This window comes from Erythrolamprus reginae, chromosome Z, assembly GCF_031021105.1.
Source record: "Erythrolamprus reginae isolate rEryReg1 chromosome Z, rEryReg1.hap1, whole genome shotgun sequence".
Lineage (NCBI taxonomy): Eukaryota > Metazoa > Chordata > Lepidosauria > Squamata > Dipsadidae > Erythrolamprus > Erythrolamprus reginae.
This window is the reverse complement of record NC_091963.1, coordinates 113,645,793-113,665,154: the sequence shown is the minus strand read 5'-3', so window position 1 is coordinate 113,665,154 and position 19,362 is coordinate 113,645,793. Positions and strand designations below refer to the sequence as shown.

Here is a 19,362-nt window from a genome sequence, read left to right as displayed (position 1 = left end):
ATCGTTCCCCCCCCCCCTTCTGTCTCTTGAATGGTACCCTTCTCTGGAGGGGGAGGGAACTTGGCATTCTCCCCATCCCCGCAAAGGAAGGCGCCGCCACCAACCACAGGCCGCCCCTTTCCCCGAAGAGAAGGCGGTCACGTGAGGGCGCTGCCCCTCCCGCTCTACGCCCCCCTTGCCACTACAGCATTTTCGCAATTGTTGCCCCCTCCCTCCCCCCCGCACGTCTTCTTCTGCCAAAGCGCCTCAGCCAATGAGCGACCAGTTCTGGGAAGCCACGTCCTACGCTTCGGGTGGGAGCGGGAGAGGGGAGAAGCGCTGCGGTCGGGCGCCCGGGCGACCCTCCTTCGGTTGCAGCCAGCCTTTTAAAGCGGTCCTTCGGCCTTGCCCGCCTCCCAGTCCTCGCGCCCCGCTCCGCTTCCTTCCCCCGGGCAGAGCGAGGCGAGCAGCAGCCGCCCATGTGCCCTTCGGCCACCCTTTACTCCGGATGGAGCCCGAGGCAGCCTTCGGAGGAGCCCGGAGGAGCCTGGACGAAGCGCCCGGCAAAAACCTGGATGGGTTGTTGAGCTTGTCTCCCTTCCCGGCCGGTGGCCCCTGCAGGAACGCGGCTCTCGCCGGGGCGGGCGGCACATCTAGCCCCCCAGCGCACGGCCCCTCCGGTTACGCGCCCCTAGATGGGCCCCTGCCTCCCTTCGGCTCCGGGGAGCCTTCTTTGGCCAAACAGTGTATCCCATGTCCGGCCGTCTCACAGACGCCTTCAGCCAGCAGCACTTCACCCTTCCCTTACGGCTGTTTAGGCGGCGGCTGCTATTCTTACCGAGTGGCCCGTAGCGCCCTTAAGCCGTGTCCGGCCCCGCCCCAGGCTGCCTACACAGCCGAGAAGTACTTGGAGGTTTGCGGGGCTGCTGCCAGCGCGCCTCCCGCCCCAGAGGATTATACGACCCGCCCGGCTGAGTTCGCTTTCTACCCCGGCTACGCTGGACCTTACCAGTCCATGACCAGCTACCTGGACGTTTCTCTGGTTCAGACTCTCGGAGGACCTCAGGGAGACCCCAGGCACGAAACTCTCCTGCCCGTCGATCCTTACCACGACTCCTGGGCCTTGTCCGGGGGCTGGAACAACCAAGTGTGTTGCCCCAAGGAGCCCAACCCTCCAGGGCCCTTTTGGAAAACTGCCTTTACAGGTAAAGCTTGGTGCCTGGAGAGCAAAAAAACACATTGCCACCCTCGCAGCTCTTTTTTGGGGGGGGGGTTGATGGGAAGGGGCTGAGGAACCAGTCCTGGAGCATCAGGAAAGCGTTTTGGGACAATTCTGCTTGGGAGACCCAGTTTCCAAATAGGGGCGTGTTCTTTTGTCCAGAGAATTAGTTTTGCAAAAACGTGGGCAAAGTAATTCGGTTAATTAACATTATTTGCATATTAATTCCCCAAATATTGGGTAACTGCGTGGTGGTGGTAATGGTGGTGGTAGTGGTGGACAATTGTTGGCAACAATCAGGATGTAATTTGCCCAGGATTGAATCCAGTGCCTCCATGAGATAGTCAAGGGTGCGTTTCCTCTTAGCATGAATACACGTTTCCCGTACAGAATTTAATTGAAGACAGGTAAACTTCAACTTGATATTTATTTAGTAGACTTTGCCCTAAAAAAATTGTATAGAAGAACTGCAAGAAGTGACATTTTGGAATTTTGTATTTTTCATTCCTTGGTGTCTCTTTGGATGCCTTTGGTCTTCTCTTGATTCTTCATCAATATTTGAAAAACCACTTGTCCTGAAAATAAGACATTTTGTTTTTTAAAACGTGGGGATGACAGAGAGGCTTCAAACCCTTTTCAACAGATTGAGAAAATTCCTGGTAGAATGCCTCAATATTATTAACCTGCTAGCAGAGATTGGCCCAAGTTTAAGACACAGGCATGCAGGTTGAAGCATTAATTGCACCAAGGAGACTCTCTCAAATCATTTGCCCAGAAAGGAAGAGAAAATGGAGTTTGAGAGCTGGGTTTTTAAGCATTGCTGGGCATAGATCATCTAACTGATACCACAGAAGATAGGTTGTAAAAACTACTGGGCTGCAATATTGCCCAGAACAATCTTTTCCCAAATTAGTGCCTTTTTTGAGTACAACTCCCATCCTCACCTGCCACCAGAATTTCCTGAAATGGCCACAACTTTGTGAAGGAGGTAGCTCAGACTAAGAATTCAAAAAAACAGCCAAGACTTTTCCTTGTGAAAATTGTCCCTTTAAACTCCCTATTTTGCGTGACAGCCTGAAGATAATAACCCTGTCCTTTTTAGACCCTCCTAGACAGTCCTCTGATTTTGGGACTGCAAAATGTGTTCCCCTTACCCTATGTGTCTTCCTCAGTTTCCCTTTATTTCCTAGATTGATTTTAAGATTGTCCCAAAAAAGTTGGGAGAACACTTTAAATTGTTTCTAAAAGATAGTTTGAATAAAACAATCTTTCTTATGAAAAAAAGGGGGTGGGGTGGGAGAGAATTTGAGGAGCAGCCTCTCTAACACCCCCAACACCCCCCCAGTGTGGTGATTCTCTTCGTGGTCTACAAGTGGCTGGGGGTGGTGGGGGTGGGTTAGAGTTCTGTCTGATTCAGCCTTAAGAGATTGTGGGACCTCCCTCTTCCTGCTACTTTTAGTGCTGTCTCAAGGCCAGGCCATCACAATTTATGGCTGCAACCCGTCAAGCCATTACCGGCAGTTTAAGCTTGTAAAATTTGGTGAGAATTCTCAGAGAGTATACGTGCTTCTCCATGCAACCCTGACCAGCAGTCAGCAGTCGCAGGCAAGTGTTGGCTTAAAAGTTAGTTTGCTGTTTTTATTGGCTATTCTGGAAAATAATCTCCCAAGCCTAAATGGGCAGGAATAGCAAAACAGAAAAAAAACCAAAATTTTTCCTGTGAAAATCTCTGTATACTTTTAAATTTTAACATGTTTGTTTAAATTATCTCTGCATTAATTTTCTTCTAATGTCAATGCCTAATAATATATATTTGCCCCAGCTCATGTTTATCAGTTCTAGCCCAATATTTTTGAGTGGGGGAGTGTTAAGAGGAAAAAAAGACCTATAATGCAAGTGAATATTTTTATTTGAAAGGTAATCAGTTTATTTTCAGTGCTGCTCTGACTAGCAACTACAAATCCAATAATACTTTTTCACATGTTGCTTAATTTTTATGGATTTTTTAAAAGGTTATGCTGTAACATGTGGCTTCTTATCCACCCCCATTCAAATAAATATTGACTCCTGGAACTTCATGGACAAATTCATGTAGTTGTCGAGGCAGGATTTTTTTTTGGAAGTTTTTATCCATGCCTTTCTCCTGTGGTTAAGAGAAAATGATTGATTCAAATTATTCTGGGCCTAACACAGTACAAGAACTTTCCCCACTTGAAATCCAGCCCATTAATCATTATATCAACTAAGTGCTGCTGCTTTAATTAACAATACACACATTTGAAAGAGTCTGCCCAAAATGCAGCATCAGGAAATAAATTTGCCTGTTTATTTTGAGCTTATTGTTGAAAATTGTTTCTCAACATTGAAATTAAGATTAACAATTCCTTGAAACAGTATTTCAATATCTGTTCTAAGCCATAATATTAATTTCATTTTAGTAGCAAGAATTCCAGTATATTACACCAGCAAATACACTGTATGCTGATATCATTTCGTATCGTATTCTCTCACTTTTATTACTTACATAAGTACAACTTTATTAAACTTATTCAGTACAGTTCAAGATGAATGTGGTAACAAAAATATTATGTTGTAAAAATTATACACATTTCACAAGTTAACAATTTTTTAATATGTATCAAAGTTGCAAGACATAATGCTTTACAAATGTATACATCAAACAGCATATACGCTAGTGGTTCACAAAATTTCCAGAGGTCACAAAATCCCATTCTTGTAAAAGTTTTTTATTTTAAAATTGACCATTCTTCAATGATATCTTACTTTGATTCAATAGTTCAAATCAGTTACTATATCTATTAATTCAGGAAAAAAATAATGGGCACTGCACATTTTAAAAAAAAATCCATCAAAAACGAATGGAATTAGCTAAACGAGGCATATGCAGAACATTCTCTCTTTAATGTCAGTGGTCCCAGTGGTGGAATGAGATCATTTTGGACTCAACTTATTCATTTTCTGAGGGGTGAAAAATCTTCTTAAATGGTAAGTGTGTTATTTTACTTGCTTGAAAATGTAGTAAACTGATTGACTCTGTTATTGGTTCTGATTGATTGTAGGTGATTTGAAACCTCCTCTCCCTCCTGTACTGGTTCTGCCAGCCTTATTTTGAAAACGTCACCGAGTTACCATTCCACAACTGAGTTATTAAAACATATTGATATGGTTATTGTTATTTGTTGATCTCTCTCTCTCTGGTTTTTTTTTTTTTTTTGGTATGTGTGTGTGCACGTGAGCATGTGTGTGTGCACCTTCAAGTCAGTGTGGATTCCTGGTGATTTATTTATTTATTTATTGGATTTGTATGCTGCCCCTCTCCAGAGACTCGGGGCGGCTAACAGCGACAATAAAACAGTGTACAATAGTAATTTGGTATTGATGATTAAAAATCAATTAATATAAAAACCAAACATACATACATACATACATACCATGCATAGAATTGTAAAGGCCTAGGGGGAAAGAGGATCTCAATTCCCCCATGCCTGGCGGCAGAGGTGGGTTGTCTGAACAGGTCCCTGAAGTTTTCCTGGTTTGCCATTGCCTCCTTCTTAGGCCTGAGAGTGTGTGACTGACCCCAGTCAGCCAATTGGCTTTGTACCTAAAACCTCCCAATTTCTAGCCTAGTGCTTTAACCAAACTAGCTCTCATTATTGTTACTTACAGTTGCATAATTTCAAATAAATTAAAAGCTATTCACATTCTCCAATGCACAACAATTCAAACTGCATAAATGTGCATTGCTTTTTGCTAATACATCACACCACATGTAGCTTGCAAGAAACATCTACGTTCTGCATTAATATTTCAGCATTACCCATACTGCTGCGCAGTATACTTGCCAGCTTCTCTATATATTTACCAAAAAAAGTGTTACTCCAGAGAGAAAGAAGAAGAAAAAGTATTAGAAAAAAGCAGTCCTTGAATACAAACAAATCTTCCATCATATAGGCTTTAGTCAAGCATTTTCCAATATTTGTATGCCACTTAAAGCAATTTAAAATCTATTGGGTTTCCATGTTTAGAGGATAAACACTGAAATTTAGGAAATTCATTAGTTCTGATTTTTAATTATAAAAAGCATGAATAATGATATATAACTTAATTAACTCATTATGTGAACTCATGCTTTTCACCAAAAATACTGTATATCATTTTCATGCGTTATAGATTAGGAGATCCAATCAATGATTTAAATTGTATATACTGAACAACAATACATTTTAGTTAACTTATATAAATTCCTAGAGTGAATCATTTTACATTAATTTCCACATCTCTATTGATTTGTTTCATGCATAAACTATGAAAATACAATGACCAGAACTAGACTTCTGAAATAATATTTATTTGTTGAATAATAACAGAAATAATTTTGAGTAAAATATTTTCTCATTGCCTAAGCACATTTGGATTTTGTACATCACTTGTGCTTTTAAAAAGGAGGGTATAGCTGGGAGTGACAGAAACAACTGCTTTGGGTTTATTTTCTTTCTTATACTTGATTTAAAAATGCAATCTGGGTAGTTTACAAGGGTAAGCTAGTGCGGACTATCATGCAATGTTAATATGGATTGTTTCACTTTGCAATATTTAATGTCAAATTATTCTCCCAAATATACATTTCTAATTTTTAATTTAGTTCACTACAAAAATGTACATTTCTAGATATGGAATTTGCTTTGTTACAGCACTGTGATCTGCCTGGACCAAAATCTGTGTGGTTCTTATGTTTGGTTCTTTTCCCTTGGATTTCAGTAAGAGGAGCAGTTTTAATAGAATTATTAGTTACAATATACTCTTCCTCCAAAGAACCAAGGGGCAAGTATTGAATTTCTTAAACAGCAATTAATTTTTTGAGCAGCAATTACTAAATTAATTTTTTGAGCAGCAATTACAACAGCTCGAGGAGCTTTCTTTAAATTCAGTAATTCGGTGCAAGAAAAGAGTCTATTATTAACATTTGCCAAAGCACTGAGGTCAGCACAATCCCATCCCTTGCATCTGAAGGTTTGTATGAATTAACAATTTCAATAGCATCACTAAAACACACGCCTGTAATAGCCTAAAGGTTTATCCTACTTTAAAAGTTTTACCTGGTCTTAGAGAAACTTCCTAACAGATCTTAGCTTCAGATCCATTCTCTTGCAAAGGTTTGAGGCCGTAACCAATATTGGGACTAACTGGGACTCCTTTGTGTTTTTGTTCTCTTTCATTATTATCATAATAAATTAGCCCCTATATATGTGCTACTTTGCCTGGGGACAGAGAAGGTTGAAAAATGGGGTGGGGGGAGGGAGGGAGGGAAATGGTAGTTATTGCAAGGATAACATGATAGGATCCTGGAAAGTTGGTGCAGAAGTTGATAATAAATCAACAACTTGCCACATAGATTACTTGGAGGCGGGAGAAGAGAAATTCCTCCTAAGCAAAGGCTGACTTAGCCGTTTCCACCAAATGCTAAGACCTTCTCACGTTAGCGCAGACGTTCTGACGGAAATATAATATAAAATAATAATAATAATAATAATAATAATAATAATAATAATAATAATAATAATAATAATAATTTAATATAAAATATATTATAATTTAATATAAAACATATAATATAAAACTATAATATATAATATAATTCCAGACTCTCCACCCCGGTCTTGGAGGATGGAATGTTAAACAAGGAAAAATGAAGAGGGGGGGGGGGATAAACGGGGATGGGGTGGGAAACAAACCAGTGAGTGTGTTTGTGCTGCGGGGCGGGGAGAAGTATTCCCAGCACCACTGCTCGGGGCCCGGAGAAGCGACCAACAAAGGGCTCGAAGGAGTGGGGGGGGGGGGGGGAGGGGGCTTTACTGAACATGTGCGCCTGCCAATCTGCCTGCTTGCCCCGCCACTTGTTTTTAACCCTCTTTTCTTTCTCTCCCTCCCCTCCCACCCCCGACAGACGCAGTAAGTCAATCGCCCCCTGAGGGTTCTACCTTCCGACGCGGCCGCAAGAAGCGAATCCCGTACAGCAAAGGGCAGTTGAAAGAGCTGGAGAAGGAATATTCCAACAGCAAGTTCATCACCAAGGACAAGAGGAGGAAGATTTCCGCCGCCACTAACCTTAGCGAGAGACAGATCACCATCTGGTTTCAGAACCGGAGGGTAAAGGAGAAGAAAGTGGTGGCCAAGGTCAAATGCGCCCCCGCCAGCGGCAGTAGTGGAGGCGGGGACGACGCATCTTGAGACTCGCGCGAAGGAAAGGAAGGAAGGAAAGTGGCCTGGAGCGAACAGGCAAAGGGGGGGGGGGGACGTGGGGAGCAAGAACTCCCGCGAGGTCGCCCACGTGAGGCCCACAAAGGCTCCTAAAATTCGACGGCCCCCTATGGGGGGGGGGGGGGCTCCGCTGATCTCTCGTCACCTTTTGAATTTGTTCTTAATAATATATTTTTTAATTATAAGGGTTGCTATTGCTGCTTTGTTTCCCCCCGAGAAATTAATTAAAATTAAATCACTGAGGGAATAGCCGATGATTTTTTAAAAAAAGACACCACCAAGCGATACCCCTCCTTGTTCTTTTCCTGATTTTATAGAGCGGGAGGAGGGAGAAGTCACCGTGTGCAATTATTATTATTTTCCTTTTCTTTTCCTTGGGAGAAAATACAGAAAGGTGCCTTGGGGCTTTTATTCTGCGACCTTGCTTTCTTTGTCTGAAATTCAGTAATTCAGAGCTGCTTTAAGGGGTGAGGGGTGGGGGAAGAAGCGAAAAGGCACTCAAGAAAAAGAAAATCGCCTAAAATCGACCCGAATGTAAAATAAATTTTCAGTGACTTCGATGGCTCGTTTGCTGTGGGATCCATTCGTCTCTTAGCTGAATGAAGTTATAAAACAAAGGAGAAAGAATAGTTATCTTTAATCTGTGTAATATTGTATTGTATGTATGTGTGCGTGTATACACACACACACACACACACACACACTACAATATTATGCTATATATATACTGTATATGTATACTGCGTGTGTATTCACCTATGATTATGCATACTTAGCATAATCTGTTTTGTGGAGGGGGTCAAATAATTGCCTATACTTTAAAATTACCATTATATATTTTATTTTAAGACTTCGTGCCGCATATGAGAAGAGATTATCATCGCCTGAAGCTTTTGTTCTCGTTGATGATGATTAATACAGTATTTGCATACTACCAAAAACTAATTAAAAGTGCCTTTGAAGACACTGAAAAAAGCCGTGAGGGAATTTGCAATGTAATAAACGCAAGTTACTGCATACCGAAGAAAACGCCATCTTTAATGTTTCATATTATTTTTTAATCCCTTCTTAGAGGTATACATGAAAGTAAATTTTGTTGCTGCGGTTCCGGGCTCAAAGCTTGCCCTGTTCATTCTGGAATCATAACATTTTTGTCTATAAATTTAAAAAGGGGACATAGAAACACGGGTAGGCGCTTTTGCATGACGTGGGTTCCGCACCGTGCAACTTCCGCAGTCTTCCCGATTTCTATTTGCCTTGAAAAATCTGCTCAGATCTCCAGACAGTTGGAAGAGAGATCCTTTGAAATCCACGCGTCTTTGGGGAGAAGAGCATTTAGGAGCAGGTTCCATCACCTCAACGGAGATTTACGGCGTCATTATCTTATGGCGTCATTCAAAGGGTCGCCGAGCTGACAAGGGTAGGGATGATGTCATCGCTAAAACTTCCAATTGAGTGGTCTCCTGGTGACCACATGGAATTTCCAAGTTGCCTTGGCAACAGGCAGGATTTGTACTGGGTGACGCTGGAAGATGCTGTAAATCGCCGCGCCAAGAAGTGGCCGTTCAGAGCAACTGATTTTTTCCGGTCAATGCAAGGAGATACAGATTTACGTTTCGAATATCTATTGTTCATATTGGATCTGGAGACCGAGATGTTGAAATTATCATGTTAAATGGTGCGTGAGGCTTGGTTAGACCTCGAATCTCCGCAACTTCCACTGGAACCCACCAGACGCCCCGTCGAAGCGAGCCAAATTCTGTTGGGAGGAGCCTAAGGGGGGAAGCGAGGTATCGCCCTCAAAAGTATTCCTGAACAAGCGAAAATCTTCTGAAAGTCTAATTTTGCAGATGTATTTAGAAAACGTTTCTGGCGCTCCCACTGATTAGGATTCTGTAGGAAAGGACATAGAAACCCCCGTTGCTTCACCGAAAAATCCCACGCGGAGCTGTGCAAGTATATCGCCTATTTATATATTTTTGTATTGAATAATGCATTATCCAAAATAGAGATTACATAAGCAGTACTGTATTTATTATTTGACACAATAGGATCACCGATACGTTAAAAACGAATAAAACTATGTGATATAAAATGCATGAGAAAACAAATATAGTACCGTGATAAATATTTTGAAATTTCCCGCCTTTTAATTCCTCAGCCCTTTCTTTCTCCCGAAGAAACGTTAGAAATCTCAAAGTACAGAATGGAAATGGCCCGTTGGTTTAAAAACAACTTCCCTCCTCGTTGGGGTCCAACTTCGACCTTTTAATCTGTAACGGACGCCGGTGGCAAATGACCGCCTTTTCTCCCACTCAGCGCGTAGATCATAAACCTTAAACAAAGGTCCCGATTTTATTTTAGGGCCTCGGTTTATTTCCTTCTGCGTTGATAGCCACAACCTTCAACTAGCAAGCTTGCTTCGCACCCTCTCCGGGGGTTGTTGCCTCACAGATTTAAATTCATAAAACTCAACGAGAGGCTGACGATCGCCGAAAGAAAAGGCGCCGGGGCCAAGTTCAAGGATAGCTTTCTCGCGCCATGCCCTCCCCTCTCTGAGAGATGCTCCTTAACCCTCCTGGAGGCACTTAGACGACTTCGCCTGTCAAGTGGTTGGAGGTTTTACGGTCGGCAGCATCTGCTGTGAGTACTGCGGTGCCTACTTACTTGGTAGGTAAGGGAGGGGACAAAGGAAACTCCGCTGTGGTACTCCTTTAACCATATGGTAGGAAGAATTACAGGCGAAGCAGAAAACAAAGGACTGGGCAGACTACCAGCAAGGGGAGCCAGGATTTTTTTGGTCATTCCCCCCCTCCCTTCTTCTGAGTGGTGTCCTCTCGGAGACTGCTTGGACAAGTCCCCGTGTTTGTGTGTGTGTGTGTGTAGTTTGTTATTGCCTCCTTCCTAGGGCAGAAAGTGACTGGCCCAACACTGTCCACCTATCTTTGTGCCTAAGGTGGGTTCCAGACTCACTGTCTCTTGATGCCTTAACTACACTACACCAAACTGGCCCTGCATACAACCCTGCATATGTATTTTTAAACTCGGGGAATTTATATTCTTTATTTTATTGAACATGGTGGTATGCCTGTTGATCCTCTGACTCAAGGACCTAGATATTTCTCCCCAGGATTGCCGGAGATCAGCTAATACAAGATGTTTTCAGGGCTTGATCCTAAATAAATCCATCCCAAAAGAGGAGTGCAGGAGCGGAAAAAAGGGGGAACCAATATATTTTGAACATGGGGAACACTGGATATCCCCCCCCCCCCAATTTGGGATGATCTCTAGTTCTGAATCTTCTTCAAAGGCCCTCCATCTGAGCACATTTCCCTTCTTTCTCTTGTACCCCATATAATAAAAATGTCAACCTGAGAATGCAAGGAGAAAGATTGAAGGGCGAGGACCTACTTTAGAGAGTGCTTTTGCAACCAACATAGTATCAAGGCAAGGGGAGAACAATTTTCCATCCACTTTAAATCATGATTTAATTTTGACTTTAGAAGTCAGGACTTGGTTTGATTCTGAGCAGATAGTTTGTTTAAAAGTTTGACTCAGGTTTCTTGCCCCTGGAAGTAAAGATTCTTAAAAGCCAAATAAGTTTAAGATGTTTCCCATAGAGGAAAATATAGTATATATACAGTAGCTGTGGAGTCCTTGGTGCTCTCTGTTTGCTTTCAGTCCTTCCATTGCCCAACTAGGTAACATGATCAGTGCTTGTGAGCGTGAGGTTGGCTCCCTGTTTACATAGATTGTCCTGCCAGTGTTGATGGGTGTGGTTTTCAACCATTTGTTAAGGAAAGGATGCTTGCTTTCAATATTAAGTCATAAGCCCCACCTTCCTGTTGCGAGGTTTAGCACTATCGGCAGTGTTTCCTTCCCTCCTCCCCACTCTCTTTTTTTGACTTTACTTTTACTTTTTAATTGTGTTCCTACCAAATCAATGAAGTTAGTCTACGCCTATGTCTCCTTTTATGTTTCCTATACATTTTGATGGACTAAATAAATCATTAAAAATTACCTCCAAAAGCTGAATTTTCCTAATTTGTAGATCTGAAAATAGAATAAACTTGATTTGCAGCTAATTTTACAAAACATTGAAATTAAATAGCCAAACTCGCCCTTTGAACTTAAAAATAAATATTGAAAATTAGTAAGTTGCATGTTCAATAAGTTCTGTTATGTGTATTTTTGTCTCTCTCTTTCTCATTTTTTCTTACAATAAACTTGTATGAATACCTTGTGCGAACCTTCATGTGATCAATATTGTTCTTAACCAGGTGAATAAGAAATGTACCCAGGCGGATAACATTATATACATTAAAGAAGATACATTTATAACCATTTACCTACCCACACAATTTTAAATGGGGGGAGGGGGGAGACACCCTCTGTATGCATGAGATTTATTGTTTATTTCAATTTGGATTACTTCCAAATCAAATCAAAACCAATTCCCGTTCCCTTGTCTAAAATAAAATACCTTCATTGTTTACCTTCCCTATTTCCAATTCATGGAATGTCCATTCCCCAAGTCTTTTTTTTTGTCCCTGGCTCAATTCTTCTAAAAAGGAGAATTCCTGAAGGTGAATGGAGGAGGCTTCGCCTTTTGTTCGCAGCCCGGGAAATTTAGGGGGTGGGGGTGGTTGGGATTTGGAAGAGACCAAACCTCCATCTAGTTGTTGTTTTTTTCTAAAATGGTTGCCAAAAGAACCAGATGAACTAAATGGCTGACACGCATCAAAAGGAGGAGTAGAAGAATGGGGGGGGGGGGGCATGTTTTCGGATCTACTCATGCTAATCTGAACAAGCGCGCCAATGCTAATATAATAATAATAATATAATATAATAATGCAATATGCTAATACCAACCCCTGCATAAAATTTGAACAATCCCTACTAGCAAAACAAGTCCGAGATCGAAATTATCCATTTATTCATTATCTGGACTTAAAAAGGGCTTAAGTTTGATTTTACTAGCGTTTTCTGTTTTCAGCCGACCAGGAGTACCTCTACTCACACTTCTTCAAACGGACTTTGTTCGAATTCTGCTTTTTTAAAGGCCTAATTAATTTCAGCATCAGGAGTCAATGCTATAGCAGAGTATCTCCTTTCACCCTATATTAACTTCATAGGAATTGGCCTTTACAAGTTGATGCCTCTAAATGTGCTACATGCTGGTCCGGGATTAATGGGAATTGTAAGGGCATTCTAGAAAAACCATTCGGTTAGATTTGGGAGTGGGGAGCCTATACCAATGTATCTTAGAGGCATAAAGAATCAAGGGAAGTGCTGATCTTTGTCTAGGCGTTTCCTCTCTTCCATCTATACAAGGGATGTTTCATCTTTAAAGATTGCTTATAATTCAGAATCTTAACTAAAAATATTTTAAATCTTGAACACATTCAAAAGGGACTTAGTATTAGGGAGTTTAATAGCAATTAACTAAATGAGGCTACATATTTAAGTCTATGTAAATCAACATATTTAAATTTTCTCTAAAATTTGTTCCATCAGTATTAATGTCACATACAAAAATCCCATCTTCTAATTTGAAAGAGCAGCACATCTATCTATCTGTCTGCCTGCCTGTCTGTCTGTCTATATCTATCTATCTATCTATCTATCTATCTATCTATCTATCTATCTATCTATCTATCTATCTATCTATCTATCTATCTATCCAGTCATTAATTTAATCAATCCGTCTGTCTGTCTGTCTGTCTATCTATCTATCATGCTGCCCAACTCCCAGGACTCTGGGCAGCTCACAACAAAGATAAAAACATTTTAAATATTGAAAATATCAAAAAACAATTAAGAAACATATAGTATACATCATTCATTTCTGGCTGGATCTTATAAGGGTATAATGGTGAGATCAACAGTCCCAGGACAGCCAGAAGAGGTAAGTCTTCACCGTTTTGCATCATCTAGATAAATTATTTCTGATTTGCCTGCATATTTGCAAGATTTGGTCATTACCCCATGGATGTAAACATATGGGCTAACTCAATCATTATGTACAGTGGGGATTAGAAACTGAGATCTGGGAAAGGTTGCTAAATAATATTTATTGTGCACTCTCCTTTGTTTCTTGGAAACCAAAATCAGAAAGATGTTGGTAACATCTTTTTCTCTAACTTACTAATGTTATTAAAAGCCAGATAAAACATATTCAAAAATGTTACTAGACTCCTGATTTTTGGATATTATAGGCTAATGTAATTGAAGATAATAGAGTTTCTCAAAGACTTACTTCCTTCCTTCCTTCCTTCCTTCCTTCCTTCCTTCCTCCCTCCCTCCCTCCCTCCCTCCCTCCCTCCCTCCCTCCCTCCCTCGACTTGAAATGAGATAGGTCCTATAACTTCCTTCATTTTTCTTTTCCAAAGTACTTAGATTATTATTCATCCCATTCCTATAAATCACTTAGCCTTTAATGACAGCTGTTTACCTTCCCTACTTGTGGAATACAGACCTTGGTATGCATATACATCCTTTTTTTCTTTCCCTCCCCTCTCAGTCTTTCTCTTTTCTCATTCAGATTCACTTGGGAACCTGAGGTGGGGGAAGGAGCCAAGAGCAACTTTCCCAATGCTACAAAATGGTGAGATGGGGGAGGGAAACCTATAAAAAACATTTCCTGCTGCTTGCGGAAGCATGCTTGAAATTCTTCTTTAAGGCCTTAGAAAGAAACAAAACACACCATACTCATGCTTTCCCCTATACCAAAAGCATGGAAAGTGGCATACTAAATACCTTTTACACAAAAGGCATTTGTGTTTTCTTCTCTATCTCTGTGCTTCACCATCTTCTTAGCCATTTTTGTACTATTCAAAAATTACCTTCCCCTCCCAAATCCTGTTTGGGTATCCCATTAACTAATCTGCATTTTTCCTTTTAACTCCTAGCCCTCCACCCAAATTTATGTTCCTGGGTGAGGTTTTGTAGAGACCTCACACGTCCTAATACACAAAGCTCTGTGGACAAAAAAAGGGGGGCTAAAATCAGTTCTTTTATTGTCAAGTTCAATGGCAAAAGAGCAATTGTTGCAGTTGTTTCCGGAGAAAGAGCTAACATTCTAGTCTTTAAAATTAAGAGGAGGGGGGAGGGGGAGGAATGGGGAACATTGGATTCATGTAACACTCATGGCACAAGCATGGAATGCGTGTGAGAGAGAAAACTTAAATATATTAGTAATTAAGATTTTTTTAAAAAAAATTTTGATGAATTATTATTTTAGCCTTTTTTATTTGATATTGCCCAGCTAGTTTCTGGATGTGCGGAAAAACTGCCCTAGGTACAGATAAAATAAAAGTAATTTGATAAACTTCTGCAACTCTTACACATTTAAGTATGAATGTATTTATTGATACATTTCTTGTTTTTATACCATCTAATTTGATAAAAGTTTTGGAGAACTAAAAAGTTTGCAATCTTCTATGACACAATTTGCCTAGTTTTAATAAGAACTAGTTTTCCCTTGTTAGAATCAATCAGGGTATAACTAAGTTTATTCTATTGCTCTCAATAGGATTTATTCTAATTGTAACCCACCCCTAAATTCAGAACCCTTGGAAAAGCTAAAACTAGATTAGCAAAACACAATTGCTGGCCCCACACAACTAAAGCCTTTCAATAAACATTATGGTTTAAGAATGACTTATTTATTCAGCATTGGCTGGGTTTTCATCACCCTCTTAAACATTTTTCAAGTCTAACTTTGAATGGTCAGTGAATCTATCTAACAACTTAATGTAAATGTTCTCTCTTTTTCTCCAACTAGAGAAAAGGTTTATCAAATATTCTGTCAAGGTTTGTGCCTTTCATTTCAGTGAACTTGGTATAATCTTATGCAGCTCCCTTTGTTCTTACAGGAAACCAGTAGTAGTACTTCCAATAATTTTTCAGTATCTTTATTCTTTAATTTGTAGTTTACAGATTCTTTAATTTTAAATGAATCTCCAAGTTTTGGTATTATATTTTTTTTAATGCTAGAAACAATCATAATTTTAATTCAAATATATATTTTGGTAGAAATATTTTCCATATTATAGACTGCTTTTCCATATTAGGTATTGGTAAATAAATAATTATTATTGAAATATTAAACTGAAATGAATGGAATATCTTTCTCAGATTAGCCTGCCTTTTTGAACTTTTTAATAACAAATTCCTACCTATAAGAAAAGGAAATAAATACTGTATAGGCAATAGTTTTTTAAATAACTGAGCAGGACACACTTTAGTAGAGGTGACTGAATAGCTGATTTAGACAGAGGTTCACATCTTGATCTGAATCACAATACTGTATACAGTATCACTGTAAAGAAAGATAAGAACTTTTGCTCACATTTTATTCTATCCTACTTTTTTCTATGTATGCTTTTAGAAAATACTTTGGAGACAGAATGGAACATATTTTATGATTTTTATTGTTTTAGGTTATGTTTTGTGAAATGGGCAGCTATATAAATGTTGCTAAATAAATAAATAACAATAACCACAGTGTTCAGGTCCTTTCCCTTTATGTAAGAGTCTACTGTTATTTTATTCATCCAACTGTTATGTCATCATTGCATTTTGCTATAAGATTTATTAAAAGCTTAAGAGCTGAAACTCAACTAAATAAATATACAGTACTTATGTGTGTGTGTGTGTGTGTGTGTAACTTGGCTTTAATAAATATTTGGTGGCCCTTCAGTTCTTTTTCTTGTATTCCTAAAATCTCTGGTGAAGTTGCTATTATTTAATAATGACAGGGTCATTATTAAACCAGGATCCAACTTAGCAAAATGGAGTTCTTTCCTGTCAGACTTAAGTGGACTGACTTGCCTGTCCACTATCAATTAAAGGAGCTTGTATCTCCCTATATATGTAGGTCCAAAATATGAAATAACTTAATCATATTGCAGCTGTCATTTCTAGGATAGTGACCACTACTGTTTATGATCTTGGGTTTGGTCATAATCTCTTTGGGCTTGTTTACTTCAGTTAACATACAAGGTACCTCTACTTTCGAACTTAATTTGTTCAGTGACCAGGTTCTTAAGTAGAAAAGTTTGTAAGAAGAAGCAATTTTCCCCATAGGAATAAATAGTAAAAGCAAATAATGCATTCAATTGGGGAAATCACAGGGAGGGTGGAGGCCCTGTTTTTACCAGGAGATTCCTAGAGAGGCCCCATGGAGGCTTCACCCCGCCTTTTCCAGCCCTGTTTCCTTGTAGGAGATTCCTAGAGAGGCCCCAATGAGGCTTCTCCCTGCCTTTTCCCATTACAGTTTTGGAAGCTCAGGTTCCTAAGTGGAAAATGGTTCTTGAAAAGAGGCAAAAGAAATCTTGAACACCCGGCTCTTATCTAGAAAAGTTTGTAAGTAGAGGTGTTCTTAGGCAGAGGTGCCACTGTACTTAGATTACTGTAGTCCCATTTGCCTAGAGTGCAAATGGCAGCACTTTGCTAACTGGATTTGAGTGACCAAAGAATAGTTTGATTAGACTTTGGAGTGTTTGGAGGAGACCAAATTCCCAGGGCTGTAGATTAGAAAGCAGACCCAACCCCCAACCTCCAGGCAATATCAAAACACTTATGTATTTTTGACATGCACACACACACACACACAAACACAGCTCAACCAATAACAATATCAATAGAACTCCAATAGAAGACTTTCCTGTACCTTTGTTGGCAATGTGTGTAGTGTTCAATAGCATTGTATTCATGCAGTAGGTGTTGGGGCCTCTATTGCTCATTCTGCTGGGATCTATTCTAGATACATAGCCTAAATCTCCATTTTATTAATTCCTTCTAGGAATTTTCATTCCTATCTTGGAGATTTCATAACGTCTCAACTTTAAATATGGTCTGGGTTGAAATTGAGCTCAATGGTCTCCAAATCACCTTTTCTCTTTCCCCCAGTATACTAGGTTCTCTCCAAAAGCCTAAATTCCAGTTCTGCCTTTGATTAAATTACCCCAAATCTGTACCAAACGTCTTTACCATGTAGGCTTCCCCCCAGATTATTTGGCAATATTGTGGTATTAGTGGCTTTGGGAAATTGTATACTTCCACAGTGAATGATCTTATTGCCCCTCTGCCCTCCTTCCTCCCCCCTCCCTTCCTTTTCTTTGTCCCAAGTTCATGGCTAGGCCGTAAAAGGTTATACTGATTAGCGGGGCAAGACTTTTGCTACTGACTTGAAAATCCTCCTACTTGTCCGCTCCTTGCCCACGAACTAATCACACACACACACACACACACACACACACACACACACACACACACGAAGACTCCACATGAAGACTTCGACCTCACACACACACACACACACACACACCCTTCCGTCCTCCAGCAAGTACAGAGAACACTTAGAGGAAAGTGACTCTTTCCTGGGATGGTTGAGGTGGGGGTGGGGTGAGGAATCGTGTGACTTTCCTCCTTTACGACCAGCTTCTCATCAAAACAAACCGAGAAAATTTTTCAAAAATACAACCATCCGGCTTTTCCTAAAAATAACATTGCGGATACAAGCAAGACTGCTACTGACAGAGGCGTCAGAGCGAAGAGGAGGCGAAGCAATGGCTCTAGGAATTGTTCAAGGCGATTCAAGAATATTTGGGCTATAGAATTGCCTGCTTCTCCTTCCCTCCCCCAGGCGAGTGGTAAGTGAGAGCTACGAAACGCCTGTCCTGCGACAAACCGGGGAGGGGGGGGATGTGTCTCGTTCACTGCATCATTGCTAAGCAACTGAAGGACGGGCCTCCGGGAAATTCTTCTGCGGAAACCTCCCTTGCGCAAGAAAATGTTTTTAATTGCACAAAGTCTCCTCCCTTTTTTAACAAAATGGCAGATTTGAACCTTGTTTGTATTACGTACAGACTCTGTTGCACAGTAATGGATAGAAAGGCGAGTGGAGTAGAGTTTTGCGGTAAACTAACTACAATATAGTGTAACGGTAACTACAACATGGGAATTGCAGTAAGTGCACATGGTGCAATAGGATTGGATATTTGTTTGGAGGATTCACTACGATAGGGATTTTCTGCCTTTCATTGTGAGTTGTATTGTGTTGGTGTGTGTGTGTATACGAAGGGAGGCTCAGCCAATCTTATAGTACACATGTGGTACTCTGACAATAAATGTTTGAACTGAACTGGAAAGGGATTTCTTTCATCCCGGGGAATTTCTGGAAAGCCAAAAAGAGAAATGGGAAACTTGCCCAGTTGTTTAAATCGGTGTGTGTGTGTGTATGAGAGAGGGAGAGATGAGCCTTATTCACATTTACTCAAATTTCTGGATAGATCACTGAAATCCTGGAGATTTTAGTAATGATTCAGTTATTTATGAGAGGGGGGAGGGGGTTTGCTCTAAATCCGTGCAGCTCTGCATTATTGAAGAGAATAATACTGGAGGAAATTTCTCTGGATTTTTTTCCCCCACACTTGGCATTTGTCCCAATTCTCCCTTATTTGCACACACCATCAACTCCGAGCCATATGGAAACCTGTAAAGGGCCGAAATATCTTTTCTTCTCTCCCCCAGTCATTTCTTCTCTGTGGAGGCTTTCTTGCCAGGACACTTTCCCCTAGCTGGCTGTATCTCTAGGGAAATCACTTTATGGTTCAGAAATTGTTTGTCAAGAGGGCCTTTGAAAAGGTTGGTTGCTGCCTGAGATCCTCTGAGTGGTTGTGGCCACCTTAGAAGAGACCAGATTTGCCCAGAAGGCTCAAGGCAGGTATCCCAATGAAAGCACCTCAAAGCCCAATGAAAGCCCCCCCATCTGCTTGAAGACATCCAGCCAAGGAGACCCATCTATGTCTGAGTAAATGGTTCCCTGGCCAGACCACTGTTTTATAAAGGTTTCTCCTTCCCCCTCCCCAATTTGATCT

At 40.6% G+C, this 19,362-nt stretch overlaps 1 protein-coding gene across 1 annotated transcript; it reads left to right on the top strand.

Annotated features, from left to right (window-relative positions):
• Positions 1-487: 487 nt before the first annotated feature.
• HOXB13 (homeobox B13) lies at positions 488-7,447 on the top strand. Its single transcript, XM_070767214.1, has 2 exons — positions 488-1,184; positions 7,164-7,447. The coding sequence occupies exons 1-2, from the start codon at positions 488-490 to the stop codon at positions 7,445-7,447; spliced, it is 981 nt and encodes a 326-aa protein (XP_070623315.1).
• Positions 7,448-19,362: the final 11,915 nt, after the last annotated feature.

Coding starts and splice junctions, on each gene's coding strand:
- HOXB13 (XM_070767214.1), top strand. CDS start 488: ATGGAGCCCGAGGCAGCCTTCGGAGGAGCCCGGAGGAGCCTGGACGAA. Junction 1,185..7,163: donor TTGGAAAACTGCCTTTACAG/GTAAAGCTTGGT, acceptor CACCCCCGACAG/ACGCAGTAAGTCAATCGCCC.